The 17,750-nt window shown below is 52.1% G+C and overlaps 8 protein-coding genes across 8 annotated transcripts; 3 read left to right on the plus strand and 5 right to left on the minus strand.

Moving 5' to 3' along the window:
• The first annotated feature begins 540 nt into the window (after positions 1-540).
• BJX68DRAFT_203589 (uncharacterized protein) lies at positions 541-3,283 on the plus strand. Its single transcript, XM_071037604.1, has 2 exons — positions 541-749; positions 847-3,283. Exon 2 carries the CDS (start codon positions 1,116-1,118, stop codon positions 3,255-3,257), a length of 2,142 nt encoding a protein of 713 aa, XP_070902343.1. The 5' UTR covers positions 541-749; positions 847-1,115; the 3' UTR covers positions 3,258-3,283.
• Positions 3,284-3,360: 77 nt separating this feature from the next.
• BJX68DRAFT_230105 (mitochondrial 54S ribosomal protein mL60) lies at positions 3,361-4,515 on the minus strand. Its single transcript, XM_071039171.1, has 3 exons — positions 4,280-4,515; positions 3,917-4,146; positions 3,361-3,780 (listed from the first exon to the last, which is right to left on the minus strand). The coding sequence occupies exons 1-3, from the start codon at positions 4,318-4,320 to the stop codon at positions 3,728-3,730; spliced, it is 324 nt and encodes a 107-aa protein (XP_070902344.1). The 5' UTR covers positions 4,321-4,515; the 3' UTR covers positions 3,361-3,727.
• A 137-nt stretch (positions 4,516-4,652) lies between these two features.
• Positions 4,653-8,027, plus strand: BJX68DRAFT_253389 (uncharacterized protein; the record flags this gene model as incomplete). The annotated part of the gene is made up of 8 exons (XM_071042715.1): positions 4,653-4,863; positions 4,983-5,133; positions 5,246-6,005; positions 6,288-6,512; positions 6,543-6,863; positions 6,906-7,190; positions 7,221-7,623; positions 7,654-8,027. The coding sequence occupies 8 exons, from the start codon at positions 4,653-4,655 to the stop codon at positions 8,025-8,027; spliced, it is 2,730 nt and encodes a 909-aa protein (XP_070902345.1).
• A 211-nt stretch (positions 8,028-8,238) lies between these two features.
• dbp9 (ATP-dependent DNA/RNA helicase) lies at positions 8,239-10,386 on the minus strand. The gene is made up of 4 exons (XM_071039172.1): positions 10,118-10,386; positions 9,993-10,069; positions 9,442-9,920; positions 8,239-9,381 (listed from the first exon to the last, which is right to left on the minus strand). Exons 1-4 carry the CDS (start codon positions 10,323-10,325, stop codon positions 8,301-8,303), a joined length of 1,845 nt encoding a protein of 614 aa, XP_070902346.1. The 5' UTR covers positions 10,326-10,386; the 3' UTR covers positions 8,239-8,300.
• Positions 10,387-10,538: 152 nt separating this feature from the next.
• On the minus strand, positions 10,539-12,311 carry BJX68DRAFT_230111 (uncharacterized protein). Its single transcript, XM_071039173.1, has 6 exons — positions 12,182-12,311; positions 12,058-12,129; positions 11,589-12,009; positions 11,410-11,538; positions 11,172-11,335; positions 10,539-11,114 (listed from the first exon to the last, which is right to left on the minus strand). Exons 1-6 carry the CDS (start codon positions 12,253-12,255, stop codon positions 10,814-10,816), a joined length of 1,161 nt encoding a protein of 386 aa, XP_070902347.1. The 5' UTR covers positions 12,256-12,311; the 3' UTR covers positions 10,539-10,813.
• A 954-nt stretch (positions 12,312-13,265) lies between these two features.
• BJX68DRAFT_203643 (uncharacterized protein) lies at positions 13,266-15,460 on the plus strand. The gene is made up of 2 exons (XM_071037605.1): positions 13,266-13,548; positions 13,644-15,460. Exons 1-2 carry the CDS (start codon positions 13,468-13,470, stop codon positions 15,219-15,221), a joined length of 1,659 nt encoding a protein of 552 aa, XP_070902348.1. The 5' UTR covers positions 13,266-13,467; the 3' UTR covers positions 15,222-15,460.
• A 50-nt stretch (positions 15,461-15,510) lies between these two features.
• BJX68DRAFT_230118 (uncharacterized protein) lies at positions 15,511-15,790 on the minus strand. The gene has a single exon (XM_071039174.1). It carries the CDS (start codon positions 15,736-15,738, stop codon positions 15,556-15,558), a length of 183 nt encoding a protein of 60 aa, XP_070902349.1. The 5' UTR covers positions 15,739-15,790; the 3' UTR covers positions 15,511-15,555.
• A 122-nt stretch (positions 15,791-15,912) lies between these two features.
• BJX68DRAFT_203698 (uncharacterized protein) lies at positions 15,913-17,304 on the minus strand. Its single transcript, XM_071037606.1, has one exon. The coding sequence runs from the start codon at positions 17,160-17,162 to the stop codon at positions 15,993-15,995; it is 1,170 nt and encodes a 389-aa protein (XP_070902350.1). The 5' UTR covers positions 17,163-17,304; the 3' UTR covers positions 15,913-15,992.
• Positions 17,305-17,750: the final 446 nt, after the last annotated feature.

Raw genomic sequence — 17,750 nt, forward strand, 5'->3', positions numbered from 1 at the left:
AAAACCAGATCTAAAGCTCAATTTCGGGATCGAGGATCTATCCGGCCTTGCCGGAAGGAGGCTAGATTATTCAAGGCACGATCTCTTGTAGATGAATCTGCAAGGATTGTTGGTGGGTATTCGACGTACGGTTTTTTAATTTTTCAAGGGAACACAGACGCACGAACAAAGAGGTGAGTATTTGGATTCTTTGAGCTTCATAACAGCTGATTAGCTCTGTCCAACAACCGAAGAGTCAAGTACGTATCGATAACTTAAACCCGTCACAGCTGGTAGCGATTTCTGACAGAGAGCATGGTGCTTCGTGGGAATCGTGGCGGTGCTTTCCACGTGTGTTAGGCCATCCATTCCACCATTCCTTAGAGGGTTAACGCATCAGGGGAGATCAGATCGAGTGGCGCCCAATGAGACAGGCATGATCTGCGAGGCTTCTTCAGAAAGGGGCGTCGGCGATCAATAATCATTTCCTGGCTCTCGGTATCCAGCCGCGACTCCCTCGAGTTCGACCGAACAGAGTACGGATAGATAATGAGGGTTCAATGGTGGTGATATTTGAAGAGAAATGAGGAGAAATGAGGCGGAAAAGTGAGGCAAGAGTCAACAAATAGTGTCACCTGATATGAGAGCCATTGAGAGCATTTTTTGGCATTGCCAGGAAATGCCTGAGCTTTTCCACTCCGTGAACAGCAGAAAGCAGGGCCCGGCGCTACGTCATTAGCCTGGTGAGGACTTTTTGTGTCAAAGCTCAAGTAAGTGCTCCTTTGTAGAGGCGGTCTTAGAGGTTGCGCTCCTCTAAACCTGAGATTTTGCCGAGGACATTGCAAGTTGACACTTTCTATGAAGAAGGCTCCTTCTTCATGCATTAGTGAGCTATAACTGGTCTTTGCGCTTTCAAAGGACAACACCCTCTGCGATCCTCCACTTGTCCAAGACGATGGTTCAAAAGGGCAGTCGCGGGGGACAACCCTTGAAAGGGCCGTCTACGCCACTATCTCCCACACAGCTCTTGGATGATTGATCTCGACAAGGAACGATAGAGGCACCGACCGAGAGCTCCACCACACGCCTCTTATTGTTATCAGAATGACTGCCTTGTTGCGTACTTTATCCATCAGATGGCACCTGTCCCTCGCCGGCCTCCACCTACGCCTCTGATTCTTCGTCCAACACTGGTTGCGCCCTCAACGCCAGTTCCGGTCACATCGTTCATTCCTCGCAAGCTTTTCCTCCAGCTCTTCGCCGGGACCATCTGCATCTTTATCGTCACCGTTCTTTTCTGGAAGTTCCCTAGCATCGTTCGCTTCTTCACGAAGAATAAGGTCCTAAGACAAGGAAACGCAGCCACGGCTCGTTACGCGAAAACCTGGTACGGCTGGGTGTCATCTCAGAGGCACGAGTCCAACAAACGTGCTCTACGGAATTTTATGGCCAAGCTCAGTAACTGGGTCCCATGGAGATCGTCGAGGGCGGATTTCCAGTGGGTCTGGTGGGATCACAGAACCCAAAAGCTCGGCCCCTGTCGAGATGGAGAGGAGGGAACGCTGTCCAAGTGGGAGAGGGGCTATGGGTTCGTGCCACCCGATATCATCTGGAAGCCCGAGCGCGTCTCTAGTGATGGTATGGATATGCATAGCCGCACAAGGCCGCATGTTGCCCGATATGCAACTGGAGCACTTTTGCCGCCTGAACCTCCTCAGCCTGCCATTTCCTCAAGAATGCGGGCCACACGGACAAGCTTATCATTGCAGGAGTGTTTCGGTAGCACATTTCCAGCAAGATATCCAACAGGTCATCGTCTCCCAAGGACGGACTTTTCCTATGATTTTGGTTCACACCCTGGATCGCTATCAGTACCACACATCAACAAGAGGCTCAAGCTACTTCGCCAGTTGCCTCACGATAGAGGCCCGAATCGCGTTTCGTTGACGCCCGCTTTAAATCACCACTCACTTCCGCAAAGCTTCTCCACACCATGTCTATCACTACTGGGACACTTTTCGCCGCCGCGAGTTATGAGTTCACATGCAGTCTGCAAGTCTGAAAGTGCTCGGAGCGACAATTTCCCGTCAGGATCCCTGGCAATGCTTCAGCGCTCCCGTAGATACCAGATTTGGTCTGCTCGAATGGGGTTGCTGACACTCAAGTGTCTCGGATACAGCACGCATACACTTCCAAGAGGTCCTCCTGGGACGCCGCAGTCTGGACTTCTTGGCAGCTTCTCGATTGGTCACACTTCCGGTGGTCAGGTCAATCAGTACTGTCACAGAATCAAGGGAGATTGTCCTTCGGACATCAGTGATCTGTCTCTCGGCAGTGGCGATCACCAGTGCAGCAGGGGAAGAGTCGCTTCAGGAAAAGGGCACAAACTTAAAAATTATGCGCCAGATGGGCAACTCGTATCATCGTTAAGCGTTTCGTCGAGCCAACCGCTTCCTCCAGTACTCCAACCGCCTGACAAGAACCTTCATACTGATCGAACAAACTCGGCTGGAGAGGATCCTACTCAAGAAGGATCGAACACGGAAAGGAACGGACGCTGCATAGTCCAGTTTAAAGACTGGAGCAACTGGGAAGTAAGGCTTATGGACAATTTGGATCGGAAATTGGAGTGGCTTTCGGATCAGCTGAGCCCAGGGAAAAGAACGTTCCATTTCGCCCTTCTCGCGAACCATTGGTTGAATACGGAAACTTGGATTGTATATGATCCGATCTCTCGTGTCTCAATTGACGCGCGGCGGCGCTTGGGAGACCCAAGATTTAACGTTCCATATCCCAAGCCGCAATGGAATCCTCACCCGAAATATCCGAAAGTTCAGCACCGGCTCGCCCATACTCCCAATATCAATGCGTGGAGGGCCGCTATGAACCAAAATAGAACAGCATCCGGATTGAGGAAATTCATAAAGAGTATTGAGCTTTATGATAGCTCTGCGGAAGACCCACCAGATGGAAAGGTCGATCCAGCGAGCTGGGTTATTCGAAAGCCACCACAGGGGGTCAGCTTGTCCGCTCGGCAGATGGAAACATATTATGAGGGTGGAACCGGCTGGCAGGAGAAATTGAGCGACTGGCAGAAAATTCGCCGCGGATATCGTGTTCAAAAGGCCATCCACGAAGGGCGAGTGAATCGGACGCGGGCGAAAGAGATTGTTCATGGGTTAACTCGTTATTACCAACGGACGAGCTCGAGACTTATTCGGCCTGAGAGCAGTGGAGAGGACGGGGTTGAGCAGGTTCTCACAGAAGAAACGTCCTGAAAATATATTATCAAGATTAATGAATCCAGACTTTATCGAGCGCGCTGTTGAGTTCTTCATGGTAGCCGGGAAAGGTAATGATTCATACTGATTGTTTCAGCGATGCTTCTGAATATGTGACATTGCTATGCTAGGCTCTATTCTCCATATCTTGCCGAGCAGTTTTGTAGTTCAGCAGCATTGGGGATTCCAGCACTATTGAACAAGAAACATTGCAAATACCATGGCAGAACAGATGATGCAGGTAGGACGCGATTCCCAGTTTCCAAAACTCCATAGAACCCTCATGTTATCTTCTCACAAGGTTGCGTCCCTAAAAGTACGGACGTTGGTGGTATAGACAGCGGTGTATAATACAGTAATAGCGTGATATCGAGGAGGGTATCCGTTATCGGTATGTGGTGGTCGAGGGAGAGCAATTGATCTCACAGCGACTCTGATGCTCGAAGCTCCACGGCACAGGGAGTCGTTTAGAAACCTGGAGGGTTGACACGTTGGCTGACACGGGTCCATTTTGGTAATTCTGGTCGAAGAGCACGTTAGATACCAAGTACGAACCAAAGAGCTTGCGAAGAATTGCCGTCCAAAAAGTGAAATCCAGGACCACAAGATACCGAAAAAGCGTAGATACAATGGAGAATCGGGCAGAGGTAACTTACTGTGAATACCCTTCCGATACGTCTTCTCCTTCTTGTCGAAAATCGTGTACTTATCTCGTGGCAGCATCTCCTCCTCACGGGGCATCTCCCTGTACCATCTCTCGACTGCCTTTGTGGTTTGCCCTTGTCGTGCGAGGGCTGCGCTGACGGTATCGACGACCTTGTCGACGGCGCGGAGGCGCTTCCTTTGGCGGGCTTTCTGGGGCTGCGAGATGCGCCATGGGATTTTCCTATATAGGAGGCAATGTTAGACTTGATTCCGTTGTGAAGAGGTAGCGCTTTTCGGCTGTTTGAGCCCAGGAGGTGCCGATGGCGTTGGGGCATTGGCGAGCAATCCCAGGAAGGGCGAAGAGATTTCCATACCAGAGGAGACCTGAAAATAACGGCGACGAGGGCTTGAACATCTTGACTGTAAGACACGGAGCACAGCGCTGAGCGAATGGTCCCTGTGACGATGAAATCTCGCAGGTGGTGACCAGCCGGCGGACACGGAAAATCCCGTTCAAGGTGTGGAAGTGGTTGGTCCGTGCGCGTCAACCTCCGCGGCGGCGCAACAAAATCCAAGAAACCAATGATCTTTCGACAGCCTTCACGCCGTTCATCCGGCCTTCTTCAATCGCTTTTCGCTCATTCCTCTGCATGCCCATCTGTGGCATACATATATGCTCTTGCTGCGCCATTCGTTTCTGTGATTTTGTGCATATTTCGTATGGAGATCTTATAGAGCTTCGACACAATGTCGCGACAATCGGATACTGGTGCCACGGGCGAAAGTCCCTCGGCTTTCTGGAGGGGCCTTTCGTCGACAACGATCGTGGGAGTTGCTGCGCTATGTCGGTCCTTCCTGTATGCGTGCAGTCGGCCTGAGACTCACGGTCTCGAGCCTTTTCTGGAGCTTCTTGACTCGAGGAAGGATCCGTCGCAAAGGACCAAGGGACTACTTACTGGTACGAGCTGCCGTTCCCTTCTTGGAAGGCTTTCACTCGCTAACTATTCGCTTGATCATAGTATCGAACCATATTAGCGTGTACGTACGTACAGTGCGCCTCAGACGCCGAGGCGCGAGAACTCTACATCCCTACGGACGCTGACCGACTCGCGAACAGAATGGATGATCCGCTGATGTGGGGATTTCTCCCTTTGAAATACCAGTTCGGGCTCTCCTCATCAAACAGGAGATGGGGGCTTGCTAGCCATGATATCTGCTACCAGACTCGGTATGACCCGCTGCCACTGACCGGCAACCCTTCGATCGATGTGCGACTGATCATGACCTTGCAGACCGTTGGCGCTATTCTTCACAATGGGCCAGCTTCTACCTACTCATAGATCCGCTCACTCACAGTACGGAGGTATCGCGCAACCAGCCGTGACACAGGCAATCCGACTCCTGTCGAAAGGACCTTTCGCCCCCGAACCACACCTCGCGCTCCCGGAACGACAAAGCTGGAGCTTGCAAAATGTCTGCGTTGACCCGTTCTCGGACCTCCCTACGGCTTACACAACGGACGGACACGATTCCCACCTCGCGCCGTCCGCATTTGCATGCAACTCGTATTCCTGGGTCCATATCTTCCCAGAGGGAAAGATTCACCAAGCCCCGAGCAAGACTATGCGGTACTTCAAGTGGGGTGTTGCTCGACTGATACTGGAGGCTAGCGAGTGCCCGGATGTCGTCCCAATATGGCTAGAAGGATTCGATCATGTCATGCACGAGAGCCGCGAGTTCCCCCGGTTTCTTCCACGGCCAGGGAAAGAGGTTAGCGTTACCTTTGGACAGAAGGTGGATACAGATGCGGTATTTGGAGAATACAGGAGCCGATGGGAGAAGCTTAAGGCGAAGGCTGAGAAAGCTGCGCCTGAGACTCGCGACCTCCCGCTTGGTGCGCTAAATGATGAGCTGCTGTACGGCGCCGAAGCCGTCGAGCTGCGAAAGGAAGTCACGAAGAAGGTTAGAGATCTTGTGCTAGAAGTACGACGCTCTAGAGGCCTGTCCGACGAAGATCCCAAGGCGGGTCTCGTAGAAACATGGATGGAAGAAGGGCCAAAGCGTGAGGGGAAGATGGCGGACGAATCGTGGGTTCGGGATGTATGAACGGCCGCCGGATATACTGTAAATTAAGAGGGACCAAAATAGACCTATGTACATGTACACAATGAGAATCAATTGCATGAAGCCAGTTGAGTCAAGTTAGGCGACAGTGTGTCATAAATAACGGGGGCGAAGTATGACTCCGCCTCCTCAGCCTTACTAGCAAGTACTAGCTAGTGTTAGTTAACTACCCCTCAGCAGCCTCCGTCATCTCATTTATAACTCCTCATTTCCTCGTTCCCCTCCATCCTCCGCATACCTCACGCACCTATGCCCAAGAAACACCACAGGAACACGTTTGCCAAGCCCATCAGCACACCCCATCATACACTCGCGACTTCCGGCTTCCGCGCCCAAAATGATCGCTTCCGGTCGTCTGCCGCTTCCCCAGGCGGGGAGCAACCCTCCGTCAACGACCTAATTCACCACCTCCGCCGAACCCAAGTCTCCGCGTCAGCGACCGACACTAATCGCAGTCCATCTCGACAGATTGCGCCCCGATCCGTCCATCCATCTCTACGGAATCTCCTCGAGCTCCCCGAGACCCCTCCACCTCGACCCCGCCCAGATGCACGACGCACTGGGATCGTCGGACGACGATTGAGGAGGACAGCTGGACCGCCGCCGCCCGAGAGCTGGCTTTCAGGAAATTCGGCGGCAGATAATGAGGAGGAGAGCGAATTGGATGCGGCTGAGATGACGAAGATCATATATCGCCTTGAGCGCTTACCTGGGAAGGAATTCCCCGCAAAAAGCAGCTTTCTGCATGCGCTCTTGAAGTCAATGGCTATGCACTGGGCGTGGCATATTGCTTATGATGGACAGTTCCTGGCGCTATTACCTACGCATATCAAGGTGTTGCTACTTAGCTATATCGGCTACTATACGAAAGACCAGCCTCTGCAAGGTCTTATGCGGGGTCTCAAGCCATTGTTCGAGAATGTGGAGAGTGATAGCTCTGAACAGGTTGCGGCAGCCGATAGGGAGGTGACGCACCTTGATCTTAGCGGCGCAATTGGCCGGTGGATGTCTCTGAAGCAGCTCCCGAGAGAAGTGTTGCTTCCAAAGAAACCTGTCCCTGTCCAGATTGATGCGCCGGGCTCAGTTCCATCGTCTTGGGATGAGGAACTTGAGGAGGGAGTTGATACCAGCTCTAGCACCCGCAGTACCATTCCCAAATCAGTACAGGGTCTCCGTTTCGAAAACCTACAGTACCTCTCACTCGCACATCCAAACCCAGCCTCCGTGAACTGGAACTCGCTTATCCACCTTCTATCCCGCCTCCCAACAATAACGCACTTATCGCTCGCTCATTGGCCAGTCCCAACTATAACCCCTCACGCACTCAAAGCCAGCATCAGACACCCAACGCACCGCTCCCTCACCTTCTCATACGGCGGCACAGACTCATACTCCGCCATAGAGAACAACTGGGCCGAATCAGCGGGTATCCTCCGCAAGTTATCCCGCGTAACATACTGTCTCAAGTGGCTAGATCTCGAAGGCTGCGGCGGCTGGATCCCCGCGCTGAATTGGGAGGGGGTCGGTCCTCAGGGCGAAGCATACACGACAGGTCCCGAATGGAACGGATCCTGGCGAGATATTGAATGGATCCGTCTCGGGCCGGGGTGGCTCCCCCAGCTAGATGAGAGTGATATCCCCATGACAGCCTTGACATCAACCAACACTCACCCACCGAGCCCCCGATCTCTCGCCTCCTCCATCCATGCCGCCCCAAGCCCCAGCCATATCGCTACACCCGGTGAAACCTCATCGAACCCAACCGGCTCAAGTGAATCATGGGACGTCGAGGTCGAACGCCGCAAATACCGACTTGGAAAGGAGCTCGAGCGATTCCGGGAGTCGATTCGCTCGGCGAAGGCCGTTCAGCGAAGGGTTCTGCAGAGTCGAAAGGAAGGGCGAGGGAAGTGGGTGCAGTTCTCTTTTGGCCTTGAAGGGTTGGAGGAGAGTCTGCTTGAGACGCTCTTAGGTCCAGAGTTTGAGATTGGGTTGAGGTAGTGTTTTCTCGATTTCTTAAATGGAAGTGCATATATATTCCTGATGGATGTCCGTATAGATTATCTTATTCCATAGGTGGTCTACTCTTAGCTTAGCCGTGCTCTTTCTTTCAGAGCAAACGGTCCAATTGGCTTTCATCGACAGCGGTTATAGACCCATAGTATTGATTCTATATGCAAGTTGATATCATATGCAGCAGCTTTTCCCAACCCATCACTCCGAGCGAAAACATTATAGACATAGCTACGCACATAAGCATGATCACACCAAACCTCACTTCCTCCCCCGATTAAACGTCTTCAACGGATCAACCTTCCTGCCCCCACCCGGTGTCTTCCTTCCACCACCCCTCCCCTTCGCGCGATTCTTATCCCTAGCCTTCCGAATCCGATTCTCGCTCGTCTTCCTGAACCCAACGAACCCAACATCTTCACTCGAAAGGCCCTTCTTCCCTTTACTCGGCATCAGGTATTCGGGGATATGCTTAAGATGCGGCTGGATGCGTGCAGCGCGCAGCTCGCCATCGTGACGCAGCTGCTTGAGTTCATCCGGGTTCTCCTCGAAATGGCGCTTGAGTTTCTCGGACTTGACCAGTTCCTGGCGGATTTCGCGCGCGCGCGCTTCCTGGATTGCGAGGCGGGTGATTGCGCGGAGGGCATCAGTCATTCGGTAGCGGAAGGCGTCGACCTGGGACATTTCGAAGTGGTATGGTTTGACCTCGTGGCCCTGCTTGGATTGGCGTTTGACGATTTTGGCGAGGACGGACTCATCGTGCTTCGCGCTGGTGATTGAGGTGGGCTTGTGTTTGCCGTATTGGTCGGCAGGGACGACGAAGGAGAGGGCCATGCCTGTTTTGCCGCCGCGGCCTGTGCGGCCGATGCGGTGAGTGTAGGATTTTGAGGTGGTGGGGAGGTCGAAGTTGAGGACGCATGCGACGTTCTGGAAGTCGATTCCGCGGGAGATGCCGTAGTCTTTCTCTTTCGATGTGAGCTTGCGGCGTTTCGAGGTGGATGAGGTTTCTTTTCCTTCTTCGTCTTCGTCGCTGGAAGCATTGGCGGCTTGCTCGGTGGCTTCGGAGGATTTCTTCGAGGATTTAGATGTTCCCAAGACTTCTTGCTCGTCGGCGGCGATGATGATGTCGTAGACGCCCTTGTTGAACTCTTCGACGACGTGGATTCTGGAATTTACTGGGAGCTCAGAGTTGAGGACGCAGCTCTTGATACCGAATTGCTCGAGGAACAGTTTTACACGGTAGCATCGGTCAATGTCTCCAACGAAGATAATAACTTTGCCCTTGATCAGCTGGAGCTTGAATATAACATATGTCAGAAGGAATTTTTCGTCCTCCGCGCATCTATTTTATGGGTTAGCTCATGATAATCCAGCACCTCACAACCAGTGGGTGAATACTTACTTGACGACAAACTGGCTGACACCAGCGCCTTGATCTTCCTTATCCTCCAACTTCAACACCACAGGGTTGCGGCAGAACAACCCCTTCAAGGTATCAACCTCCGCTGTGAGAGTCGCACTCATGAGGAACGTCTGCACACCCCGAGGCACAGCCTTTGACAGAGCATTGATATCATCTTCGTATCCGTATGATAGCACCAAATCCGCTTCATCAATCACAAAGTGCGTGAGGTTCTCGAGAGACAACGCCGAAGCTCCAAGGTTGGCAATGACACGAGCAGGCGTCGAAACAACAATGTCCGGAAAATCAGCGAGCAGGGATTTTTGGACCGCATCCGAGACCTTTTGTGTTAGGTTCACCGAGCGAATATCCTTTCCACAGAACGCAGCGAACGTCGTGACGACCTTTTGGACTTGCTCAGCAAGTTCTCGGGTAGGGACGAGGATGAGGCCGGTTGTAGCCTTGAGCGAGGCGTCGGTCTATAACAGAGTACAATCAGCATACACCATCTTAGCCTCGTAGATATATCATCCAAGGGCCGAGATACGAACCGCCTTTTTCTGGAGAATAGTTTGGAGGATCGGAAGAACATATGCGGCCGTCTTGCCGGAACCGGTCTTTGCGCGGGCTACCTCAATTAGCAAGAAAGAAAAGAGCGAGAGCAATGTGATTATACCTAGAATATCTTTCCCCTCAAGCGCGAGAGGGATAGCCTTGGCCTGAACCGGGGTGGGCTTGCTGAACTTCTCTTTCACGAGGGCTTGGCGGAGTCGCGGATCGAGATTGAGGCTTTCAAAGCCCTCTATGTTGTCGGTTTCTGTGTGATCCTTAGTGTCGGGAGCTTCCGGAGAGGGAACATCGTTTGCGTCAAGCTTTCTCTTCATTTTTCTGTTGATAGACGAATGGACAGGGAGAATGTCTTTGGGGGAGACGAGCTCTGGCCTCTGAAGTTTTGCGTCCAGAAAAAGTTCAGGGCGGTGGACTTTTCCGCGGCAGTATCGTGCTAGCGTCCCCGCTTATGGAGAAATACTCGATCAGGCTTAGTCTAGAATAGAAGTATATGGCACATTAACTAGAGGTAAACAACTAAAATTCATCTCGCATATCGTATATGGCATTCTGGATCATATAGTAAGGGAAAAAAAAGCGTATCAGAAGGAATAATAAGGTATTGCAGAGTAATCGCGAGGCAAAGACAGCGTATTAGTGACTTGAAACATCATCCGAGATTTATCGGTGTTGAAACGTATATAGTTGTCAGTCTTGTGTAGTAGTTATCGTATAATTCGTTGGTCAAACAGTCTCTGGATGTCGTATGTATGTGATCGTATCTCCAGGGTCGTGTTTGGGGCAAGGGTCAAGCACAATGACTTTAGATCGCCAACTCGGCCCTCGCATAAGCAATGAATCTCGGCATTGATGCCGCTGAAATGACGCCAATAGGAAGCACCTTCACATTGTGCTCGACCGTGTATATCTTGCCAAAATTAAGTCTCGACTTTGGATGTAGTGTTTCGTCAAACCGTTCAGGGTCTACCTCTAGTGGTTCTTTCGTCGTCTCCGGCTCGTTTGATCCAAGTCTTGGAGGTGTATCAGCCATATGAACAATCGCATGTTTTGACGGATCGACACCGGGCTTCGCAAGCCCACGGCCACCATACGTGCTGATTGAACTGTGTATTGACCATTAGAATCCAGCACTGTTGTCGGTGGGTATTGGCTTCACTCACTAACACCAGGAATGCTGGTCGAAGGCTCTCAAGACTACCATGCGGCGGATGGTACTGTAAATCGCCTGGTTATACCTTCCTCGGAATAGAGGGCCGGCGCTCACATGCGTATTGTTGGCTCGCCCGTCGCGCCCGTCGCTCTCGTGCCACAAGATTGAAAAGACCTAGGAAGATCAGCCACCCTAAAGACCAAAAGACAACCAGACAACCGGAGTGTGCCTATCATAGAAATGCATACCTTTCCGGGTTCAAAATAGTCCAGGTCTTGGACCACGTATCCTGGCACACTTAGTTGGAATTCATCGAAGTCACGGACAACAGACATACGTGGATCCAGTTCACCTTGCGTGGACACACGATTGGGATGCTATCATGCAATTAACCTTCAATCAACTCGTTGAGGTCTGTACAGCTTACCCCTGGCTGTATGCTAATGTGGCCGCCCATTGTTGGCTGATGGTCCTCTGGAGATGGCTCATCCGGTCCAATCGCTTCCCCAAGCCCTTCTTGCTCATAGTTGTCATCGCCCTCAGCGTAGTCATGCTGGTCATCTTGCTCATAGCGCGCATCGTGTCGAAGGCGCTGGTCATTGTCATACCGCGGGTCGTGCGGATATCGTCGAACACCCTCTATACGCTGAGCCCGTCTATATCGCTGGTCGTACTCATACGACGCATCTTCGTGCTCATACTGCTCTTCCTGCTGATGTCCAGGGAATGGCCTTGGATGGTGATGGTCGCCATAATGGGGGTCTTGAAAACGGGAATACCCTGATGGGGGACCGTGATCATAGTGCGTGTTGGATCGACCGGACAAATTATAATGGGGGGGTTGTTCTCTATATTCAAGTAAGTAATGGAGATGTTATTCGGTCAAGAGAACTCACAGGTCATGCGGCTCCTGGTAACGAGCTGTCCTGTCGTACTCAGAGTGTGGGTTCCGAGGCGTTGCAGGCGACCTAAGCAAGAGGAGTTGGCTTAGGCAGATCAAGAGAATCTCGGTCAACAAACCTATAGAGTTCGGCTAATGGATCCGCGTGACGGGAGGGTCGATTGCTGCGAGAGCCTGGAGCAACCGTAAGCATGTTCGCCCGCGTATAAAGGGCTTATCCATCTCACCGGAAGGACGGTTACGCCCGTTATGGTAGATGTGGTGATTTTGTGAGCCGGACATGGTTGTTGCAGCATTGCCCTAGTTAGAAATTAGGCCGAGAGCAATAGTGCAACAGTCAAGCTGCCCTCTGTGTCAGAGGAACTCGGGTAATGTTTGCACGTTGGCATGGACAGCTCGATGTCGTTGACATGCATGTTTAAATAGACCCGATGCACTGGGAGCAGCAGCTAGAGTCCTAGACGACGGCAACGATTTCCCACAGCGGAAAGGTTGAGGCTCTTTCAGATTGCGAACCCCCGCTTTGTGACAGCATTGTCGCTGGCCGGACACATGACGCGAGGTGCTCGCTCTCTAGCCTGCGCGAGACAATCAGCATCGCGCGCTCGGGTTGGTCCCAGATGCAGAGGGAGGATTGTGGAGGGATGGCTCGCATCGTTACCGGACAGCTGCAACGGGGATTTCATGCGCTAGGGACGGCGCGATCCAACCAGGCGCGGTGCGATCCAACCAGGCGCGGTCAGACGGCATCCCCCACGTTCAGCGCACTCGGATTGTCGGATAAAACGGGGTGTTGCCCTGCGACCTGTCGTCATTGCTGAGCGATGGAGATTACCAGCGGAGGAAGCAACTCTCGGCACCGGCAGCGCCCGTAGCCTGTGAGTTTCATGACATGAGCAGCGTGCAAACAATCCTGGCCCTCCTCAAACTCTGGACTGCTCACACTGGCTGGCCAGTCCACCTATCATATGCACAAAATATGTGAGGCTTCCATCGACGTGTTGCATGCGGCCGTGGTTACCCAGCGTCAAAAGAATGGAAGATCATTCGCTTTTATTGAATATCGAGGGGTTGGGTTTCCATTCCGGGCCCCAACCTTTGTCTGGCGTCGAGATTGGAGCCCTAGCAAGCGAAAAGATTGCCTAACGAAGTTTATACAGGAGGAATTTCCGCTGGCATCTCCGCGGCGCTTCTGAGGCTTTTACAGGTATATCAGTTAAGATTACGGTCCCCGGAGGATCAACTGTGAGACTGGGACGCTGAGCCGAGCCACCCCCTAACGCACGCCCCAGTTCAACAAGGCTAGAGCTTCTTAAGCCCACGTGGATCGGGCCGTCCGCTCTGGTGGGAGTTTATCACTCCACGGCCCTGGCAGTGGCGATGGGGCAACGGGGCCAAAACAATCATGGACGGTCTCATGGTCACTGTTACCACCACATTCTTGAACTGGCGCGCCCGGGCAACCAAGGCTGTACGCTGGGGCTCGGTAAGTCCCTTATCTAGACCAACCCTTCCACCTTTTTTCAGGCTGGTCCTGCAGAGGCGCAAACTTTGCTAAAAATGTCTCTCGTTGACCCACAGAATCGCAAACACAAGCACGAATCGCCGATCACGTCGCAGAGCTTGCGATCTAAAGAAGAACAAGATCCACCCACCCCGCAAAAACAGACGCGAACCGGCGATACATCCAGTTCTGCCAGCCATATCTACCATGCCGAGGCACGGGATCCTACCCAGCCAAATCAATCACAAGTCTTCTTATCAGGTCCGGAACCTGCTGGGACCGCCCAACCTAAGTTGGAGGATAACATACCATCGGCGGAACCTTCCAATGCTTTGATAGGCCTGATTACATCCACGGGAAGCGAGATCCAGAAACCCGGGAAATCCAAGGAGGACGAAATTCTGGCCCTGAATGCGCGGTTGATTGAACAGCAAAAAGATGTCTCGGCCAAGAGACTGCAGGTTCGGGAATCGCGGACAGCCCTAAGGCACAAGCGCGACGAGGTCTCTGAACTCAGGTCTGAGTGGATGGAACAACTTAATACCTTCTTTGCGCGTCTAGATCACGTCGATGAGGAGCTTCTACGAGGCTTCGAGCAACTGCAGGGGGCTACGGAGGAGCACATGCACATGGAAAGTTCATACCACCAGGAGGAAGACCAACTGGAAGAAGAAGAGTACATGCTAACTCTGTCCATGGAGAGCTTTGCTGCTCTTTCAGGTAGCGGATCCTCCCCTATCACCCCACGCCATCCTAGACCTTTAACCCAGCGCGCGGGCCCTAACACACGCCGGGAGCTTCCACGTTGTATCATAAGCTATCTGAAGCGAATAGCAGACGAACGAATGCTCCAGGAAAGTCTTTTGGAATTGGAATCAGAATGGTTTATCACTCTGGAGAGGCAGGACGAGAAATACCATCCCTTGGAAGCCGAGGACTCAGAATTCCTTAGGACATTCGAAAAGCAAAGAAGCGATATATGGAGGGACCTGACTAATGCCCAAATGGACGTGAACTCACTTCGCTTAGTCTGCATTGATCAGGGGTATACCAACTTTGATTACGAAGATCTCTCGTCCCTCAACTTATTCCAGTATGACGGAGAACGTATTTTGGAACCAAATAGAGACCCACTGAAGCTTGGCCTCGAGGAAGAATTTCTCTACGTCTCTGGAAATGAGGCTCCAGATCAAGACTTTGACATGGCCCTGGACCTGCATTTGGAGACATCAGAGGTACCCCCCTCTGAGCACATCCGCTTCATTCCGAACCCGGACCACAACAGACCGCATAAATCTGCGGAGTTCGTCAATAAATGGATGCTTCATAAGCTCAGAATATCGTCAATGGGCATATGGCACCTTCAACACCTGCCCATATGGGGTCCATTGCGCAAGAAGGGCTGGGAAGACCATGATATCAGCCGGTATGTTCTCGATCGATGGTACTTTGACGACGCGGCGCTGGCGCCGCTGTCAAGTACTTCCTACTATGGCGGTGGCGAGACTATGATAGCCCCCACTACTAAACGCAAACATCGTGTGAAAAGCCGATCTCTATCACCTCCTTCTCGCTCACCTCGCAAAGTTCCGTTGCGGCGGTACCGGACTTTCCCTTCAGCGGTCAAAGGGGCGTCTATATCGTTTTCTACTTGATTTTTCTTTGTTTACTACCTTGTGGGATCATCTCCCTGGCCATCCACTCATTCCTTGACCCTATCTTCGGAACTTTTTTCTGTCTCAATGGGCATTCGGGTATAGAACGGCATCTCGGAGGTTATTACTGCCACTGTTCTTCTTTCTCGGCTTCTTCTTTTTTTTTTTCTCTTCAGACTGCCTATTTGTATTACTATACCACTTGCATTTTCGGCATATCACTTAGCGTACATTTCGGCGAATTTTTTCGTCAAATTGTGGTTTCATCAACCTTTTTATTTATCCGTGCCTTCAGGGTGTCCCCGGCCTCGAATTCATATGCAATGGGTTAGGTCTATCCATGCATTGAGTTAGGTACACGTAAAGAAGATTCGCAAGGACATAAAAGAAACGACAGCTTGTGCAGTGAGATCATATAGTGGTGGTAGAGCAGTAAGCAACAGTACAAGCGAAGAGAACATATCGCAATCCAGATAATAAATACAGTTCCAGTTCCATTTCCATTCCTGTTTCCCATTTCCCATTGCTGTTGATCCGTATAGCGTTCCTATCGTAAAAAAAAAAAAAAAAAGAAAAAAGGAAAATAAAATCATAACGCTGGTGGACTCCATTCTCGTGATGTTGTTGATGGCCTTGAAGGCTCGGTTTCATTCGCGAAGTTTTGATTCCACATAAGCTCATTGCTGACCAAATCCCTCGTGCCGCCCCGGGTAATATTTACATTTCAGTCAAGTAGTGGGATGGGGGCGATGACAGAGACAGACAGGCTCATCATGAATAACGAGTCTCATCGCCATCACTATCACTCAGACTATCTCTGCGTCGGCTACGTGCCCCTTCACGACGGTAGCCCTTACTCAGACCCGGAATCGGATGATGGTAGCTGACCGTACCGATGTCCTCCTCCTCAGTCCCGACATTCGAGTACTGATAGTCCGAGCGTGAAGGCGTAGAGGATGAGAAGTCCAACGGCTCAGTGTAGTGGCCCCCACCGGCAGCGGCCGAGCGGGATTCCCTCTTACGCGGACTGCTCTGACGAGAGGAGGATGATGTGGGAGGGTTCCGGCGGCGTTCACGGCGGCGGTTGTGCCTGCGGTTCGAAGGTTCGCGGAGCATGCGTTCTGTCGTGGTTTGAGAGATTGTCTCTTCGGTTCCAGGGACGAAGGAAAAGTCGCGTTCTTTCCGAGGCGGTTCGTTGTAGGCATAGTCGCGGACTTCGCTCATCTCGCTCCGGTTGTAGTGCGTGGGGGGGGCGGAGGTGTCGTAGTCGCTGCCGTAGTAGGTGCCGTCTGCTTCGCGGTTGATGCCGCCGATTTGGGCGGGTTTCTCCTTGCGGTAGGCGCGCACGTCCTCGTCAGCTTCACCCTCGTATGCCTCGTTTCTGTGTTTGCGGCGGAACTTGTCCCGGAGGTTGCGCTTGCGCTTAGGTTCCTTCTCTGTTATTGTGGTTGCTGTATCGCTGTATCCGGGGGCGGTGTCGGCGACTGTGTACCCGTCATCGCTGTAGCCTTTGCCGACAATGCTACCTCCGCCTAGCTTTGTGCTCCGGGTGGCGTTACTGAGGGTTCGGCCGTCGGGGCCCTTTCGTCGGAGGACAGTTGATTTGTATTCGTCCCAGTCGCCCTTTTGCCATCTAAAGCCGCCGTTTTTTGCCCAGAAGAAGAACCAGATAGAAGCGATAACAAAGGCCGCACCTAGAATACCAAATAGTGCGTACAGACCGCGCATGTTGATGTTGCTCGGGTTGACTGAGCCTTCTCCGGGGTGGTATGTTCGGTCGGCACGAGCAATTAGGGCATGGGTGTGGTCTGCTTCGAGTGGTGTGAGTGAAATATCGTGCTTGGCATCGCGGGAGGCATGTAGGTGGGTGTTACTGATGCCGTCAAAAATGGATCGACCGAGAATGCTGGGGAACCACCCCGCATGCTGGACTGGAGGCATGGTTGATAGAGCTGTCGAGAGCAAACAGCTCAAGACGAAACTCTCAAACGTGGGCTAGCAACCAGCTACCTCGTCTACCAAGACTCAAATTTCAACCGTGGTCAATCAATGTGTGTGTTGTGTGCGCTATGTGAAGATCCAAGTCCCTCTGTCCTGTATAGTTCTCCAGAGCAGATGCGCGAGACGGATCTAGACAGACGATCGTCGAGATCAGAGTCAGTATGTCAATTTCGTAGCAACTTGAGGTATCAAGATTGAAGTATCATCAAGCAGGAAAAATGCAGTCAGAGACGATCGAAAGATCGGGTCCCAGCCCGAAAATACGGTGGTTGGAGGAAATGGAGAGGCTGGGGATGACGCTCTTTTGTTTGGGTTGTCCCCGTGGCCGGGGTAACCTGCTGAGTCATCCATCTTATCAGAGACGCTAACCTCGATATGGATCTATTTCTCCAGCGGCGACGCCTAGTGACAAGGCTTCGCATACAGGTTTGTTCCCTTGCAACAGCTGAACCTTCATTGAGGGGTCAATGAAGAGCCACCAACGTTGATTAACCTCACTGTATCAGCTCTAAACTAGTAAACGACTTG

This window comes from Aspergillus pseudodeflectus, assembly GCF_044049435.1.
Source record: "Aspergillus pseudodeflectus strain CBS 756.74 chromosome Unknown BJX68scaffold_8, whole genome shotgun sequence".
NCBI classification, from domain to species: domain Eukaryota; kingdom Fungi; phylum Ascomycota; class Eurotiomycetes; order Eurotiales; family Aspergillaceae; genus Aspergillus; species Aspergillus pseudodeflectus.